General features: G+C 30.5%; 1 protein-coding gene across 1 annotated transcript in view; it reads right to left on the bottom strand.

The window, feature by feature from the left end:
• Positions 1-19,691, bottom strand: part of LOC143231384 (E3 SUMO-protein ligase RanBP2-like) — a 122,928-nt gene that overhangs the window by 20,345 nt on the left and 82,892 nt on the right. Inside the window, exons 29-37 of the mRNA XM_076465929.1 lie at positions 19,026-19,421; positions 17,269-17,472; positions 16,539-16,714; positions 16,306-16,399; positions 11,279-11,427; positions 8,308-8,368; positions 6,783-6,920; positions 5,289-5,678; positions 79-282 (exon numbers count right to left, since the gene is read on the bottom strand). Of these exons, the coding sequence (XP_076322044.1) occupies positions 79-282; positions 5,289-5,678; positions 6,783-6,920; positions 8,308-8,368; positions 11,279-11,427; positions 16,306-16,399; positions 16,539-16,714; positions 17,269-17,472; positions 19,026-19,421 (1,812 nt within the window). The remainder of the gene's footprint in view (positions 1-78; positions 283-5,288; positions 5,679-6,782; positions 6,921-8,307; positions 8,369-11,278; positions 11,428-16,305; positions 16,400-16,538; positions 16,715-17,268; positions 17,473-19,025; positions 19,422-19,691) is intronic.

Here is a 19,691-nt window from a genome sequence, read left to right on the forward strand (position 1 = left end):
CATTTAAAAAATAAATTTACTTTTTTGCACAACAGTGCATATACATACATTCTTAGCATATATCCAAAGCCGACTTACACTGATTTTTGTGTTTAAGTATTTTGAAATCTCCCACACCCCTCTCCTTCCACTGTTGAACATTTTTGTCAAATCTGTAAAGTTTAGCTCGTTGGCAGAACACTGGCAACTCTTCTTCTTCTCCAGTTTTGGTTTCCACTAATTCAGGAAGTGGGATTGCAGGTTCAAAATGAATTTCTTGACTTGGCAAAACCTGTGTATCATCTGGAAGGGAAAGAAATAGGTTACAGTATGAGTCAAAATTTGAATAATATTTTAAAAGCATAATTATTAAAATCAAAACTGTATGAAAACTTTTCACAGTTAACATTAACTTAATACTTATTTCACTAGTGAGTTACTCACAAAATGAAATTTAACTATATATCAGCAGTTTTCAACATATTAAAATATAAAATGCTTTGTACCAACCAAACATTTGCTTTTACAAACTGAAAATCACAAACAATAAAACAAACGAGTAACGCCACAATCTTAAAAGCATTTTGCAATAGTAAAATCCACAGAAATTATACCTACATAACTCAAATATGTAAACCACCAATTTATAAATTGTTTCAATTTAAATGAAAATAATGCACAAATTAGATTGCAAGCAAAAAATAAAATGAAAAAATTGGTCTACTTTCTGCTACTGTAGTGACAGGCCTGCACATGTCAAAACACTCAAACATGTACTAATTTACTTTAAATGATATTAGTTTTGAGGATAACAGCACAGTGGTGACTACACCTGTATAGGTAATAAATATATTTTCTATTGCACTACAAAATAAACTATAACTGTCATAAAAATTGTTTAATAATTTAGGAAGCCTGGTTAGATTCTCACACCATGAATAGTTCACGAATGAGCCTCGACAACATTCAATTCATTAATACTTCAACCTTTCTAAATCTGTAACCCTCTTTCAGATGAGCACACAAATTACATCAAATTTCAAAATATAAATATAAGTAAATATAGTATTAGTTTAACAATTTTTTACTAAAAATGTACCAAAATTAATATATTTTCTCATTTTGTTGCATTTATTTGCAAATAAAAAGGTAAAAAGTTTAATCTTACATTTCTGCATATCTTCAAGAAGAATCTTATAAACAATGTGCTTAAGATTTTTTAGCAGGCCCCTCACGAGCCAATGGGAAACGTTTTTGTTGAAATAACAAAAACACTACTTAATCCATTTTTTAAAAATTTGTCATGAAAGTTTATGAAAATGATTATTTGATAAGAGGAAGGCACTTCCCACACTTAGCACTGAGGCGACTTAAAGTGACTTAAAGCGGAAAAGTGACTGGAATCCACCAGAATGTCAAGTTTACTAAGTACAAGAAGCATGAAAGTTTCTAAATGACATGCAAAGGTATACAGAGACCATTCAGAACAAACTTGGCAGATACAGTGCAACAAGACAAGTTCAATATTATGCCTGTAGCTGCTTTCAAAGTGTTTTCATCTGCTCATCCTACTGCTCGCTACTGTGATGCTTTAACTTTCACTACCAAATCACTGTTGAAATCATTCATATCTCAGTTGAAACTAAACAAAAATGTTATAGCAGAAGAATAAAAACAGCCATCTCCTTAATTAATGATGTTTAGAATTTGGCTTTATTGATATAAACTTTATTCACTCTCAGTGGGTAGACATTAGTACCAGCTAGCATGGAGACTTGAGGATGCTCTATTTCACTTAGAAATTTATCAATTAACAAACATAAAAAGATTTGTTTTAAAAAGATACATCCAAAATCCATTCTCTTTTGGAGTATCTGGATTTAATTCACTTTTATTATTCAACAAACTACAGCATAAAAGATACTCTGGTTCCTGTGGAATGTGATAAAAACATTTAAACCATCCCAGAGCATAAATTTATATTTGCTAAAAACCATCATATCTTCAAAATATTATTATAAATGTTTTGTTTCCTCTTTTGTTTTCTTTCCCTCACAAACTTTTATTAGATACAGTCTACATTCCCATCCTTTCTTTATATCCCATTATGTGATCTGCAAAAATAATAATCATTCCCTGCTTTGAAAAACAAAAGGCAAAATTTTAAATACCAACATACAGAGCAAATTATAAACTAGTTACATCAATGTGTAGAGTGAATAAAGTGGTAGGAGAAGTAACTTATAGTTATGTGGAAAATACCTAGCTCACACAAAGAACAAGGGTATCTAATGGAAAGTTTAGAAATATTAGTAAATGTCAAGTTTACTAAGTACAAGAAGCATGAAAGTTTCTAAATGACATGCAAAGGTTTACTATTGCAAAAATGTTTGAGTTATATTTGTTTGAAAGCTATGAGAATTTTCTTCTATCACAAGTATAATAGTGAAGGTAGAATTATACAAACCTCTATCCAGTGAATGCTATTTTTAATATCCTATCTATAAAATGCACATTCCTAATAATTTATTGAAAATAACATTTATTTACTGGATATAAATCAAATTTGACTGTTTAGTAAGTTCAACCTAAGTTTCATACAACTTAGTTAAAAATTTTTACTGTGAGAGCAAAAAAACAAATGGAAAGGAAAATATTTCCTTCTGTATCTACTACTCCTTTCCTTAGCGTGATTACCTTACTTACCAACACAAAACCCACATAAAGTGGACACTGATGTTTACAATAGTAATACCTCAAATATTAAAAAGATAATTGTGGGTCAACTGCTATAATTAATTGTTAATGACATAATATAGATTATTAAATAACAGCAGAATAAATCGTTTTCAAGTTACTTTTAACTACATATAAAAATAGAGATTTTTCACCTTTTATACTTCTTAACTCTCTCAGTATTAGTTTCAGAGACCCCCACAGGTTTATTTTTATTTCTACATAACTTTAATACTATAAATTTTAATACACTGTGTGTATGTGTATACATTAAAATTTAGCAAACTTTTAGTACACATAACAAAAACCAAGTTAATGTTTTTACTACAACATTGTCTATGAACATATATACAGTATTTGTTGAAATAGTCCATTTTTAAAGTGGTTTTCATGTTAAGATTAAAAATACTTTTCTTCATCTCCGAAATCTCAGATTTGATTTGTGTTCTCTTATAACTTCCTAAATACATTTCAAATGTTTATTTTCACAAAAACTTTACATTTTATTGCCTCTGAACTGTGTCTCACTACTATTAAAGCCACTAAGTTGTAGCCCACTATGGAAACGTGAAGGTCATGCAATGGTATCAAATTACATTACCCACCAGCTACTCACCTGTATGCTTTAAGAAACATTTTTTATATTATTTACTTCACCAAATCTAACCTTAACTAACCTAAAGAAATCCATATTTTTATATTTTAACTACTTTTTTGGTAAAATAAACATGAAAAAGTACTTATCTGAATCTTCGTTTTTCTTGCTGTTCATTGCCAATGACACTTTTAACCTCAATTTTTTTATAAAATGATAGTAATGCACTAACTTTTTATTTAATTAAATAATATACCAAAGAATCTTCAACACTCAAAATTTTTCAAGCTTTCTAATTATGCAATAAAAGCTGCTACAAGTTCATTCAACCTAGCCATAATCTTTCCTTTGGGAAAGAAGCTGATACATAACAGTCAAGTTAATAATTCTCTGTTCAGAATTCAGAAAATGTTATACAGTACACAGTTTGATAGACGAAAAACCTCAGTTTTTATTAGTTATAAGCAATAAGTATTAACAAATCATGAAAAAGGATATGACAGGTGGGTACAGAAAGAGGGATCTGATTTTCCATTTGATAGCTCTAAACCAAACAAAACTGAAGGCTATAAAAACTGTTGTTGCTTGAGCAATGATAACTTTATAGTAAATTAGGTTAAATATACTTTACTGGAGGGGTGGGGTGGATAAAATATGGAAGATAATGTATAGAGAAAATGTGCTAAATGTGACACTAGAGAAAACTGAAGATTTTGTTTAAATATTACCATAGACAATTAATAACATTAAACTTGTACACTGAAATATAGTTTACTAGCTAAGATTTTATGCAATACCAATTGGAATAACTGAGAAAATGTAGATTAATAAAAAGTTGAATGTAAGTCACTAAAACCTTGTGGCATGCGCAGCAAAGGATGCCTGTCATGATATGGTTAACATACTAGTGTATTGCAGTGATATTTAATGTAATTACATAAAAGAATTAAGCATGACATCCTAACTACTAAAACCCACTGAAGGGTCAAGCATGTACAAACTTGTATTAATTTGACAAAAAAATTAACACTGAACTGCCATTCTGGTGATTAGAACTAAGGATATCTGACAAGTAATTACAATCAAATGCAATAAAATTTAAATTATATGTAAAAGAGAAATAATTTATATAAACATGATGTTCTTGTTTCAGGCTTACAAACTATCAGAGGTATTCAGCAGGTTATTTTTGCTCACAGATTTCCAGAGATATAAAACAACTTGCATTTCCTTTATATTCTTTAATCTGTAATGTATTTTTTACTACTATTTTACATGAAATGTTTGTTATAAATAACCTTTCCACAGTTATATAGTACTTCTAAAACACATGAAAACAAAACAACAGCCAAGTTGTAACTAAAGCAACTCAATAGTTAAGAACTCCCTTAAAAAGCTGAGATTTCTACATGGACAAATTTAAAATATTTTCTATTCTTATTTTAGACATTAGAGAATTTTCTAAGGTTTTTTGATATTTGAATAATCATTATCTGATGCCTTCGGACAACTGTAAGGAAATGTTTGCCTTTCTTATCAGACTTTCAGGATGAGATTATGAATACAGTGATTAAAAATTATTTCTGTTCATGGTATCAAAAACCCATATGGCACCAAGGTAGGGTTGATAAAAAAAGAAACTGAAATTAGGGTATATTTTTCCATGCCAAAAATACCTTTTATTTTTCAAGTTAACTAATAACTACTTTAATGTAACATTGCCATACTAATGAACTGAGGTTCTCCAGGTCATTACATCAATAAGATGTTTTTTCAGACAGAAATTAAATCTGTTAAGAATAATGTTAATTTGTAAACACAGCAGAAATGCAAAACTACCAACAAAAACACTGGCGAGAAAGATATTAGTAGAAAACAGTAATTCTCTGCTTTAGCATTTTCACCTTACTAACCAATAGCACATCTAATGCTAACTAACAATTTCTTTAGTATATAACCAAACCTTGTTTCCACTTACTTTGTTCATTCCCAGCTACAGAATCCTGATTTTTTACACAACCAAATAGTGGTTTACCAGCTCCAGCAAACACAAAAGAGTTTTTACTTTTTGTGGGAGATGACTCAGTGGAAGTATTAAATGTAGAAGACTGTGCTGCTAAGGATTCAAAAGAGAAGTAAGATGTAGCCAGGTTAGCACCAAAAACAGATGAATCAGTGCTTGAAGAACTACTTATGGTTTGGCAAGATGAAGTAGCTGCTCCTGAAGTGTCTTTAATACTTTCATCTTTTCTTTCAGAACAAAAGACAGTTAAAGTTTGTTGATTATCACTAATAACAGAGGAAGCTTCAGTACTAACTGCACTTGACTTTACATCAAACGAAACTGTATCAGTTTCCTCTTGATTTTCTAAAACCAGAAAGATTTTCAACATAAAAATACTGTACAAATATATTTTGGTTTGTACGTAATTATAGAGATGTTTTTAATACAGTTTTTCTTATCAAGTTAGATTAATAAAGACAACTTTCTATACTATTTTACAAAACATTCTTTCAGCAGTGCTTCTTACGAATATTGACACCAGTTATGAGAATGAGAGGGGGCACTTAAAAGGTTGTGGTCCTTACTGGCAAGTCTAGAATGAAACCAATGGTGGAGTATCTGCTTTTTCAACTCAAAACAACAATTAAGGGGTTAACATAAGAAGAATTAAAACATTTCCAATACTACTGATAGCTCCACCAATCACAAACATGGTACCCTGGGAAGGTTGAAATAACAATACGATTCAGGTTTGTCCCACTTGTATTCTACTCAGTAAAAAACAGATTGCGAATTTCTGTTTTACAACAATTTAAACAGCACATGATTTCTAGAACTCAACTTGATTTCCACTAACTATACCATTTTATAAGATGTTTGTATTTAGAAATGGGTTACGTTTTTTCAACAAAAGTGGCTAAAAACATACTAAAAGCTTCAGACAAATTTCACAATGCACAAAGCAAAAACAATTCTTGAGTTATCACCATTATCAAATGGTGCCACATAGCACATGCACCAAGTTACATAACAAGTAGCCCATATTTACGTATCACCAATGTATCCATATTTATGAAGAAAAATTAGCTTTGTAAAAATCTACAGTAATAAGTATTTGAAATCTGACCAATTTCTGTTTGACCTCACTGTTTTATTTGTTCTGAACTATTTTCTAATTTAAAACAGCTACATGGTGAAAATGCTGCTGACACTTGGTGACAAAGATAAACATTACAGAATTCTGCATTAAATACTCAAGAAATGTTAATTATATGAATTAACACTCACAAGACTGATAAAATTTTGATAAATATATTTGATTTTTAAAACAACTATTTATAGTCAGTGTACAAAATACACTTATTAATAAAACCCATACAAGATTTGCGTACGTTTAAATATACATTTTATGTAAACCAGTGTTCACTTCTGAGTTTAAATGAGAAAATAACAACACAAAGTGTTTACCATTATCAATACACCCTCTACATCCCGGGCAGGGTGGCTTGTCTTCATACATAAAAAAAGTTGGAGGTAGTTTTAATTTCTCTGCTAGTTGAATCTGATCCTTTGTAGGTTTCTTTTCATATGTTATTTGAACAGATTCTATAACACAATAAATACACTATCTATATTACACAAAAGCTCAACTAAGAAATATATCTAACATCCAGATAGCAACTACCATTATTATCACTAAGAAGAAAATTGAATCTTTCAATTTTATTGATGGCTTGATATGTACTTATAGTTTATACCTTTGTGTCTACATGGAATGGAAGAATTAATGAACCATTAAATCCTCTTTCATTTTTTAAACTTTATATTTAAGTAGATAGGTATTAAAGATGTTAATAGTCCTAAAGCAGTATATACTGAAAGAATAAAAAACTACAATTAAACAAAATAATAAAAACTTCAGTTTGCATAAAAGCTTTTCCTGATGCTAGCTGAACAAATTGCTGCAGACATGAAAGGCTCCCCAAATAGTCAAGTAGAACCTGCATTGTGAGACTCAGACAGACAAGTTTGGAAATAGGAAAAGCAGAGAAAGAACTAAAATAATTGATACTGATGTTAAGTAACTGAGTTTATACAGCCTTTGAGAAGAAGCTAAATTGCCACTGATCTTGTGCATGAAATAAGTGACCATGTATCAAATGACAAAAAAAGTGTCCAGACCTACAGTATGACTCAATAAAAATGGAATACTTGGTCATGCAGCAGTTAAAAATATCTTTACTTCAATCTCAAGATAGTGTCAAGAGATTGAAATTTTCTAAAAAAAGTACAAAAACTTGACTGTTGATGATTGATAAAGGCTGTTATGGATTGATGAGTTGAAGTTTGTAATATTTAGTTCAAAGCATAGGTTTCATGTCTGGCAGAAGAAAGGTGAAATATACCTCAATGCTTAGCACCTACCATGTATCATGGGGGGTAAACTGTGATGCTTTAAAATGTTTTTCTGCTGAGGCAACAGGAGATATTTGCAAAATGGATAGAATAATGGACCTGTACAATTACCAATAAATACTAATCCGTTATGGTATACCTAGTGGTTTTCATATTATTGGTAAAGGATTCTACTAACAAGAAGATAATGACCCACAAGAAGAGAATGACCCCAAATGTCAACCACTTACTTTAAATAAGAATATACTCTAGGTAGCACACGTAAATACTTCTTAAAATGCAAAAGTCATTAATATTGATCATGAAATCTTTGGAAGTCATAAAAAAACTTTGACTGAATCTTTTATAGTATATCTCAAATACTCAAAATTCATATAAATAAAGTTCCTTTTTTAAATTGACAGTAAATTTATATGTAATACTGTCTTTTGCTTACTATGGACATTAAATTAAATGAAACACAACTATCTTTTAAAAAACAACGGATACAAATAAAATCATCTTTGTTTATCATTCACTGTAAAATCAAAGATTTTAATCACACAACTGCACATGTATATGCAAGAGTAATCATTACCGCTTAGATCCTTGGATGAAATGTTTTCACAATTTTCTGCATGGACTGTCATTTGCTTGACCTAAGAGTTTAAAATTATTAATTTAAATTTATAACAGTTGTGAGCAAGTTTTCAAACAAAAAATCAGATTTTTAATTAAGTAATTTTACTACAGATTTGTTTGTGAATATATCAAGCCTGTTTCATTTCTAGTATCAGTGTGAGTTTCTTATGATTATAAAACTATTCTTCATCCCCAAAATCTCAAATATTTGTGTTATGTATAAAACCTCCTAAATATATTTCAAATGTTCGTTTTCAGTAACACTATATTTTGTTATTTTTCCTACTCAAACTCCACAGGAGTTGGTCAACTTGACTCATTCAATAACCACCAAATACAAAAAACCTAATAAATCTGAATTACTCTTTTCTTTCTAGAATAACTTCAGATTGTAACATAAAACAATATTCAGTTATCTCAAGTAGTTTTAAACTCTTAACAGTATACATCTTTTTATACTTATATTTTGTTATTACATTGGTTTGTGATTGCCCTTTTGAATAACTAACTACTACAATTCATGCCATTATAAGTTGTAAATCACTTGGGAAATGTGGTGGTACGCTATCAAATTACATTACCCATGAACTACTTTGAATCAGAGCTGCTCGTGTGTAAACATCATGAAACATTAATTTTTTGCATTTGTTTCTATAAGAATAAACATTAAAAACAAGATAAAAAGTACTCACCCAATTATTCTCTTTTCCCTTTTGACTATCAATGACACATAACCCTAATTTTTTTTTTACACTAATAGTAGTTATGCACTAAATTTTAATTAAATAATGACAATTTCCTCTAATTCTAACAATTTTTCTGGGTTTCTAATTATGCAACAAAAACTGTTAATTCATTTAAGCTAGCCATTACATTTCCTGTGGGAATGAAGCTTGTACTAACTGAGAAACTAGCAATTCTTTGTTTAAAATAAAACAATGCATTATAATAAATCATTTGATAGATGAAAACCTTAGTTTTCTATTGGTTACAGATGATATAGAATTAAACACCAGAGAGGACTATTAAGAAATTCTGAAAATGTGGACGTGAAAGATGAGTGTTGCAAAAGGAGCTCGATTTTTTTATTTGATTGCTCTGTAACAAAAAAGAAGACAAAGTTATGGTTTGTCTGGGCAATAATGACTTTACAGTGAGTAACTTACATTAAATTTTATACTTATTGGAGAGATGGTGATTACAATAGAGAAAAAATAATGCCTAGAGAAGATATGTCATTTCTGACACAAGGAGAAATTCAGGATTCTTAAAAATATTGCCTTATAAAATAAAGAACTTGTATACTATTAAAATATGGATTATGGTATAAAAAACAAAGAGCAGTTAAATTAAATTTTGAAAATAACATGCTACAAGACAGTGACTTAAAACAAAAAAATTTCATAATGTCACTATAAATAACCATATATGGTCATAATATTGTATTTTCATAAAATAGCATTACCTACTTAAAGTTGTATTATTTTATACTTAATTTATCCTTGTTGGATTTCTCTCCAGTATTATCAATTTAAGTAGTTTTCTAAGAATTACATTCTGTTGACCAACCTTGTTAGAAATGGTTTGAAGTTATTCTGTTAAAGGGATATTTATTTAAAGTAAAAATTAAAAAAAAAATCCATTATGTGGTTGCTGATTGATGTTGTGAATTAAGCTATAATGCTTTTTTATAGACCCAACATTTAACACAAAAATTAATTAGAATTAAAGCATATGTAATGTGTATTGTGAGATGCCGAGCTCAGAATGAGAATATTTAAGTATTAACGTTTTAAAAAATAATATACTGCAGACCCAATGACATACATGTGAAATGCAAATTCCATAAATAAACCTATATTTTTATCAAATTATTCTGTTTGATGGATGTGTCTTAGGTAATAAACATGATTACATTGACTCTTCATTTGTGACCAATTAAAAGGCAACTTATATGGGTTTCTACTAGATACTAGATCCAAAAAAAAGGCTAAATTTTGTCTATCATATCAGCAAACTTTACTTGCATACTAAACAACTGAAGTACCAACCATAATCATAACCAGAAGCATGACTATTTTTTAATTTCTTTGGATTGTTTACAGTTCATTACTGGAAAATTATTAATAGAAGAAATTAAATAACAAAATAACAGTACTTCTTGCATAATTTACCTTATTGACAAGTACTAACTAAAACAATCCTACAGCACTTCAGAACTACTTCACATGATGTTAATATCAATAACCTGGTGATGAACCTGAGAATGATGTTCTGGGTTGAATACAGCTAAGTTACATACATGGAAGGAGCTATGCTTATTACCACAGATTACTTATAATTTCACTCTGAAAAAATTAAAATCAACCTGAATTTTGAAGTTCGACCTATTAATTCTAAAATTGAAAAAAGAACACTTATCATCTTTTTACGAGTTCCCATACTCCTGTTGATCTAAAATCAAAATGACGGGTCTTTAATATGTTTAAGGATTTTAAAACAAAGACCCTAGCTTTATCTACACAACTGAGCCATAATTACAACTGTGTTTTCTTGTTCCTCAGATATATTTCAAACATCAGAACACATATCCAACATAAATAAATTTTACAGCTCCAATGACAAACATCTCTAGTCAAAAAACACAATTCTTGTATCTTATTGTTTCAGACTACAAACTAATATTTTATATATATAAAAGTAAAAATACTCATTTCTCAGAAGTTAGTGTCTGAAGCATGCATTTCAGATCCATATTTCTAATCACTTTGATAAAAAAAAAGTATCACATTTAAGAATGGCTTTTTAAACACATACATTTAATGTGTTTTTTTACTGGTACAAAAGTATAGCTTACTTAATCATAACATTGTACTAATTTGTACTTTATAATCATCGACTTCTTAGTCACGGAATGAAACATTTACCATTTTCTCGGATATATTTCCTTTTTCATCTTCAGTATTACTGTTGATATTTTCAACCAATTCTTTTATACTGATTGATCCACATTTTGAGGAATCCTCAAGTGCTTCTTTGTTTGTTGTTGTAGAAGCAATTTGTTCTGATTGATGAACTAAACATAGAACAAAACAGCAGATTGCAGATCAAAAGAATACTGTGTATTTTTATTATTAAAACATCTTAAAGTTTTTCTCACACTTTTAAAACTTATTACATACATTACCTAAAACCTGGTCAAAAATTTAGTTTTTTTCACAATTTTTGTATGGTACAAAAATCATTTTTCTTGTACACTACCAAATATAAAAACACAAACTACAATGCCATGTCAAATGTTTGAACCAAAACAAATTTATAGTTTTATGCAATAAAACTTTACTGGAAAGTTTCAAAAGAATATAAAAAGATGAAGAATTCAGTAATGAAAATCTGCAACAAATTTTAGCATTTTTGTTCATTAAAAAATACCATAAACGATGTTTTTCAAATTTCCATAGCTGTGAATACATAAAAATAATGTATGTATCATGGGGTTTTGATTCTTTTTTTCAATAACAATATAATAAACTAAAATAATTTGTGTGTGTGAACAATATTATGGCATTGTGCCAAAGTTATTTGACATTACACAGCGGACCAACACTTTAATGTCTATATCACAGATGTTCCCTTTCACAAAAAGTAAACCTGAAATGTAGTCTGTGACACAGAGAGCTAACTTTTTTGATTCACTGGACCTTCTGTCTTGGACTTGACAAAGTTTTCCTGTTTGTGGATCAACAGCATAGCTCAGGTCACCAAACTAAACAATAGTTAGGTCTCATAATGGTGGTGTGTTTGTATGTAATGTTTAAGGGGATTGTCAGTTCTTTTTATATTACCGTATATTAACCTAAATTATTGTCTGAAAAGTTTTTCTGAAGTTTAACTATTTTATCCAATTGTCTGTCTTTTGCAATGCACAAAATCAAACCACACAAGAAGTATGTGAAATTAATACATCCAAATGTTAAGGTTAATGTATAGATACCTTTACTACTATTAACTTTTCATTTCAAGTAAACATACATATCATGATGATTATTTTGCATTGTTTACTAAATATATGGATTTAGGAATAATATGAATATTTTAAATTGGTTGAACCTCGTGATATTACCAAGATGACAGTACGGAAATCTCTAATACTGAAGGTATTCAACTGATAAATTAATTTATTTTAATCATAAAAGACAACTGTACACTTCATTAGTAATGTTCATTACTAGCATCACTTTTAGTCCTGAAAAGCTGTACCTTTACATATTAATCCATGCTTGTATTTTTCAGCAACAATAAAAATAATGGTAAGGAGAATGATATCATAATCAGTGAATAATATTGTTGTAAAACATGGTAATGAATCAATACAAACTTAGGGTGGCATCTCAGCCAATGGTGTTTGCAATTTACACAAAATGAGCTTTGACTATTTACAGTCACAAAGAGATTCCTGTTATTCCAGCAGAAATATTATTATCTCATGAGAATTCATACTGCAGCTAGTCAATTATCCTAATTACACAATAAACATGGTAAAATGATATACTGACAATAAAGAAGCTAATGAAATACTCACAACCATAGCTTGATCTACACAGTCCTAACAAAAGATTTCATGAGGCTGTACAAGATATTATAAAAACTTACATGGTAAAATGATATGGCTGAGTTAGTGAGAGTATTACAGTACATTTGAATCAATATTTTATATGGAATAAAAAAATTTTGAAAAAATAAACATTATGAAAGGATGACAATACCAAAAAGCCTAGAAATAAAGTAAAATACACAAATCAATACAGAAGTAACCAGATAATAACTTTAATCTACAACTAAGTGCTGAATTTGTCAGCTCCAAGAATTCAGGTTTGAATAAAAGCAATTGACTGAATAATGCTATACAGTCTTACAGTGGCTAATTAATCATAAGCTAGTAAACCTGACTCGATACTTACTGGTTAGTTATGCAGGATTTTTGTATGGTTTTATGTGATCATTCCTGTCTTGGAACTCAATCAGGGAAGCCTTCCTCAAGACAGATTGTTTTTTCTATCTTCTTTGATCTTGAAATTGTTTAAGACACCACATGGACTTTGCATGAGCTCCATTTATATGGGTTGTGTGACCATTTACCCACTTTTACTCATAACTTTCACTCAAGTGGAGTTTTCTCAAGTCCAGGTGGTTCGACCCTGTTTTGATCCTATAAACAGGAACTTGGAGTCTCTTGGGGTAGTGTCTTGAAAATCACACTTTTTAGTGTGAAGATCAATGCTATCACTCGACAACTTCCTCCTATTGTTGCAGATGACCTCTATATTTTCATGTCAGTCATTGAACAGGAGGTTTATTGAAAGGCAGTTTTAGTCTGGCATAATGAGTTCTTGATAGACATCATATGTTGAAGTAAATGAAACACTATATTCTCTCAAGTTATGATGGAACATGCTGGTAAGTAAATGACTGCAGCAACTTCAAGTATTGATCAACTGGCCCTTCCAATGCCAGAATTGGAGTAACAAGAACATTTGGATGTTAAGTTTCTCCTTACTTCTCTATTTTAGAAATGCTTTTTGGCAAAACTGAAGGTCTTAATAGTTTTGAAAACCTAAGTTAGGTGTTTATAGAAGTCTCTAAGGTTGTTATAACAAAGATCTGACTCTATGATGAAAAATGCATAATATGAGTCAGCCATGTTTTTACCCAACACATCTCTATGTACTAACCATTACCACAATTAGTGACAAGTGCATGCTGAAAAACGTGTTTGGCAAGTTGAAAATAAGATTTAATTCTCCCTGTAAAGCAAATAGCTAACATCAAAATGCCAGTGCACTGTTAAGGTTATTGTACTTTCTGTGACACTGTTTTGTATCATTGACAAATTCATCATCAAGCTGACATCATTTGTTATTAGTGACTTGTGTTTATAATTTATGCGTTTCCATAATTATTCCTATTTCTATAGATCTAAAACATTTAGGTTCAAATGCTTGAATATTCTATTTTAGGGATAAACTTAGTTTTTAATTCCTAGTCAAGTGTGGATAAGGCAAAACTTACACTTAATAAGAGTTCCAATTGCATGGTTAATTATTTAGTGTTTTGCACCACATTTTTTCTTAAATCTAAAACTTAGTTTCATCCCCATGAAAATACAAGAAACTGACCACTTCTAGTGTGACACATGGTCACCTTCTCTACAAGATACAGTCACTATTACAGTTTAATTGTTCAAATAAAAATCAATGTCAATTAAAAACAGTTTATTGGATTACTTCATCAAATTAGTGGATGTGTCTTTTATACTGTCTAAATATTTAATATTCAATTTTGTTTTAATAACCTGGATTATTATTGATTGGTTTGGTTGTTTGGAGTTCTCTGGTGCAAAGGAACAGGGTTATCTGCAACAAGCAACTAGTATGAAAACAAAACAAAATGAATTATAAACAGTAAAAATAAATCAAGTTAAAAATGTAAAAATGCCCAAAAAATCAGGTAAAAACATAAATAAAAATTTTTGAATGCAGTCAAACTAGACAGTTACCAATGTCAGAAGTAAACCCTGAGAAAAAAATTCTGCCTGAAAAAGCTATTGCTTACAACTGTAAAGACAGCATGAAAGTAAAACATGAGCAACAGTGACTTTAATATTCCAAAAGCTGCTCATAAGTGGATTAATCTCACATGAAAGGAAGTGATGAGTTGAAAATCAGTGACCATGAGTATCTTATAAAAGGCAGTTTTCTTATTCCTATCCTTATGAAACTAGATGGCCAAACAGCAACTGCAAACTTGTTAAAAAGTTGCTCACCCAAAACCAACTGCCAATTGGTGTAAAGCTGTGCCTTGATCACAAGGCCACAGTCCATGTATAAAACAGGCACAGCTATGACAATGCCAGAACAGACGGGCACATCTGCAGTATCAGCATGCTTGTTCCCAGGAATACCAGAACAGCCACATATCCAGAAAAACTGAACAAAAACAGGAGACAGACAGAAGTGTGCCAGTCTTTTCTGAATACTGATGAGAACAGAGTGAAAGCTCATGTAGAGTAATTCCAAGACATGTAAATAGTTAAGAGAATAAGTGTAAACAGTACATTTGATGTACTGCTTAGCTTCTATGTCATCAAGGGCAAGAAAAACAGCATACAAATCAGCAGTAAATGCAAACTGTAGAGGGGATCCTGAGCACAGCAAGCCACAAATTACAGAAAACCCCACAAAATCAGCTAATTTATCAACCATCCTTAAAAACAGGAACAGAAAGATGGTTCAAAAAATGGTTCATCAGATTCAGCAACATCATCCAGTTGACTGACCCTTAGAGATCCACCCCAAGGCCACCTATCTACAAAACATATTCGAGGCTAAAGCAATGTATTACTGAAGTGCCTCTGATAACTCACCCATGAGGATGACACCCTTCAAACACAATATCTCCCTCTCTCCTCCATGGGACACCATGTACAGCAAATATATGGGTGAAGGTTTGGATCCCAGAGGAGGTAAATTGAAGATACAGAACCATCTCTGAGGTCTCCTCTAGATGTACATGAATTCACCTCATTAAAATAGTCACAAATTTGATTGTTTATACCAACTCAGCTAACACTGCACCAACTTACAAGCAACTTAAATCTACTAATGCTATGGTATAAAAGGATTAATCTCACTAAGCAAGGGCAGGTTAAGCCCAGATGCTTCATGTAATACTCCATAAATTAATCCATTACACACTTCAGATAAGAGATCTGAAAATATATTATTAGTTATGACATTTATTTTATATTCACTAAATATACTACAACTATTTATAAATGGCAAAAAATTCATGTCAACAAGACATGTATACATTGTTGCTAATAAAAAATATTTTGTTTATGCTAATACTTCAAACAGAATTTACAAAGCCTCAAAGCATACAGTATAACACTAACCTGGCACAGACTCTTCTGTATCACCTATTTTCATTTCAACAGCTTTTCTACATTCTTCAAACTTCTCCTTGAACTCTTCTACTAACTCTTTTGTCTAGAAGTGAACACAGTCAAACTGTCAAGTGTATTCAAACAATTACCTACATTCAATGGCTACAGCTGTAAATGTTTCAATATTTAACAATATTTATGATTTGTAGTATCAAATTTTCACTTAATGTACCTTGCTTTACCTTAAATCGAACAGCTAAGAGTTCTGACACTGGCTGTTCATCTGCAAAATCTATGGCTGTCCAGCAAACTGCATTTTCACTAGTGGGCATGGGCTTCAACTCCATATCAGCAGTGATATAGTGGTTACAGGCTATTTTGTGGACCTGCTGCCGACGTAAGATAAGTCGGAATCGACCTGAAAGAAAAAAAAATGAAATTCATTAACTCTTTCCTATATGAACTCATTCATTTTGACTAACCTTGTAACAGAAAGAAAATTTGTATTAACTATTTTTACTGAAGATTTCAAGATCATATGGACACTGTACTGAGTTCTTTGAGCACAAGGTTATTTTCATCTTAAGGCTGAAAATACTTGTATTCATCTTAAAGTTTGAATTTCATTTGCATAACATTTAAAATTTCCTAATTTTTTGTAGAAAGTTGTGTCATATGCACTTAGACTAATCTACAGTGAGAGGGTTAAAGACATTTAATGCTGTGTGTAAGATAATGTATTTCAAAAACCAACAAAAACTCAAGATTAGCAAAATAAATGCATAAAAACAAATTTACCCGTCTGAAACAATTAGGGTACCACTGCAAACCTTTAAATAGTAAATACATTATCTCAAAACTTTCACATAGATACCTACTTATTACACCTTCTTTCAATATTTTTAAAACATTTTCTTTTTTTACAACAGCCCAAGAACACTCATTCTCAGTATATACTTTAAGCCAACTTACACTGATTTTTGTGTTTAAGTATTTTGAAATCTCCCACACCCCTCTCCTTCCACTGTTGAACATTTTTGTCAAATCTGTAAAGTTTAGCTCGTTGGCAGAACACTGGCAACTCTTCTTCTTCTCCAGTTTTGGTTTCCACTAATTTAGGAAGTGGGATTGCAGGTTCAAAATGAATTTCTTGACTTGGTACAACCTGTGTATCATCTGAAGATAAAACAAGAATAAAATTTTCAGTGAAATATTAAATATCTTACTGTATCCAACAACATAAGATGACCTTTAGTGTTTACAAAGTGCTCCTTTCTTGGCTGTGTTTTAGTGGACTAGTATTTTATAATATACAATCACATTTCAATTAGATGTGTATATAAAATTATTTAGAAATAAATTAAACATTTTTCTTGAAATATAAAATAATAAATTAAATAAAGCAAATAATTACCTCTTTTTAACTATAACCTTTGTACTGTATTGCTCCTTGATGTTGGTTGTTAAGCCTTTTATAATTATTTACTTTGAGGATACAAACTTTTTTTTTATTGTTTAATATATACAGTTGAATTACTAAAGAATCAAATTACTATATTGATGCCAGTACAATTTAGCAACCTTAGTAACTAGTAACTAAATTTCAAGCAGGCTAAAGACAATCTACACTGAAAGAACGAAACAGCTTCTAACACATTAAAGTGACCGAGAAAACCACTGGGGGACATTAGAATCTGTTGACTAGTTATTTACGTCACATACTGGAGTAAGTGTACATAATGGAGTATTTCCAAAAATGGGAAGAAATGAATGAACCACTGTGTTTGATTTACTACACAAGCCATATCTCAGCAAATTGAAAAGATACAAGGTTCATATTTTATATACTAGCTTGCTAATACTGAAAACTGAGTTCCTTGTTTGTACAAAACTATAGATGTAGTATTTTGACATCACCTACATCTAATCTGAACCAGTGCTGCATTTAACATACAACACACTACACATTTACAAACTTTTTGCTGCATACATTATATTTAAGGTGAAATTCATACAACTTCCAAAGAAACATCACTGAAAAGAAACAAATGAGTAGGTTGTGCTAACATGACAGAAGTAACATCACCATTAATATATACTGAAATAGTATTATAAATAAGAAAATAGGGTCCAGTTAAATACTTTGTTTTTTTACTTCCTACTTTTGTTACATGGCACTACTACCAAATAACTAACTTGTATTTGTAAATGCATTTCATGATGTTGCTCAATTTGAAAATATTCCTCATACCTCTACTGTTATTAATATTTCTAATAAATTATACATTTAAGTAATAGATACTACTACTAAACTGACTAAGACAACGACAATCAAAAACATACATGAAATTATATACATAAATAAACAGAACAAAAACACTCAAAAACAATCCGAGTTTTAAAAATACAGCAATTATGTCAAAAATAATAACTTAATTACTTTTAATTAAAATTAATTTTTTGGGGGCACACTGCCTGCTGTACTGATATATAAAGTAATGAGAAACTAAACAGAATTTAGCCATATCATCTTTCAGTGCTTAAAATAGGCATATTTCAATACAAAGAGAGAATAAAAAAAGTAAAATATGTAGACTGTGCTCAAGAGAGCTTAGTTACACAGCAGGAAGAAGGAACAATACTCTTCAATGTTTGTGTTATTAACAAACAGCACAAAATAACTCGACTTATAATACTTTAATATAAAAACAAATCTCGTTTCCTCTTACCTTGTTCACTCCCAGCTGCAGAATCCTGATCTTTTACACCACCAAACAGTGGTTTACCAGCTCCAGCAAACACAAAAGAGTTATTATCTCCTTTGGTTTTCAGAGCAAATCCAGCAGCACTATCAAATGTAGAAGACTGTGCTGCTAAGGATTCAAAAGAGAAGTAAGACGTAGCCAGGTTAGCACCAAAAACAGATGAATCAGTGCTTGAAGAACTACTTATGGTTTGGCAAGATGAAGTAGCTGCTCCTGAAGTGTCTTTAATACTTTCATCTTTTCTTTCAGAACAAAAGACAGTTAAAGTTTGTTGATCATCACTAATAACAGAGGAAGATTCAGTACTAACTGCACTTGACTTTACATCAAACGAAACTGTATCAGTTTCCTCTTGATTTTCTAAAACCAGAAAGATTTTCAACATAAAAATACTGTACAAATATATTTTGGTTTGTACGTAATTATAGAGATGTTTTTAATACAGTTATTCTTATCAAGATAGATTAATAAAGACAACTTTCTATACTATTTTACAAAACATTCTTTCGGCAGTGCTTCTTACAAATATTGACACCAGTTATGAGAATGAGAGGGGGGCACTTAAAAGGTTGTGGTCCTTACTGGCAAGTCTAGAATGAAACCAATGGTGGAGTATCTGCTTTTTCAACT

This window comes from Tachypleus tridentatus, chromosome 11 (assembly GCF_004210375.1).
Source record: "Tachypleus tridentatus isolate NWPU-2018 chromosome 11, ASM421037v1, whole genome shotgun sequence".
Taxonomy (NCBI): domain Eukaryota; kingdom Metazoa; phylum Arthropoda; class Merostomata; order Xiphosura; family Limulidae; genus Tachypleus; species Tachypleus tridentatus.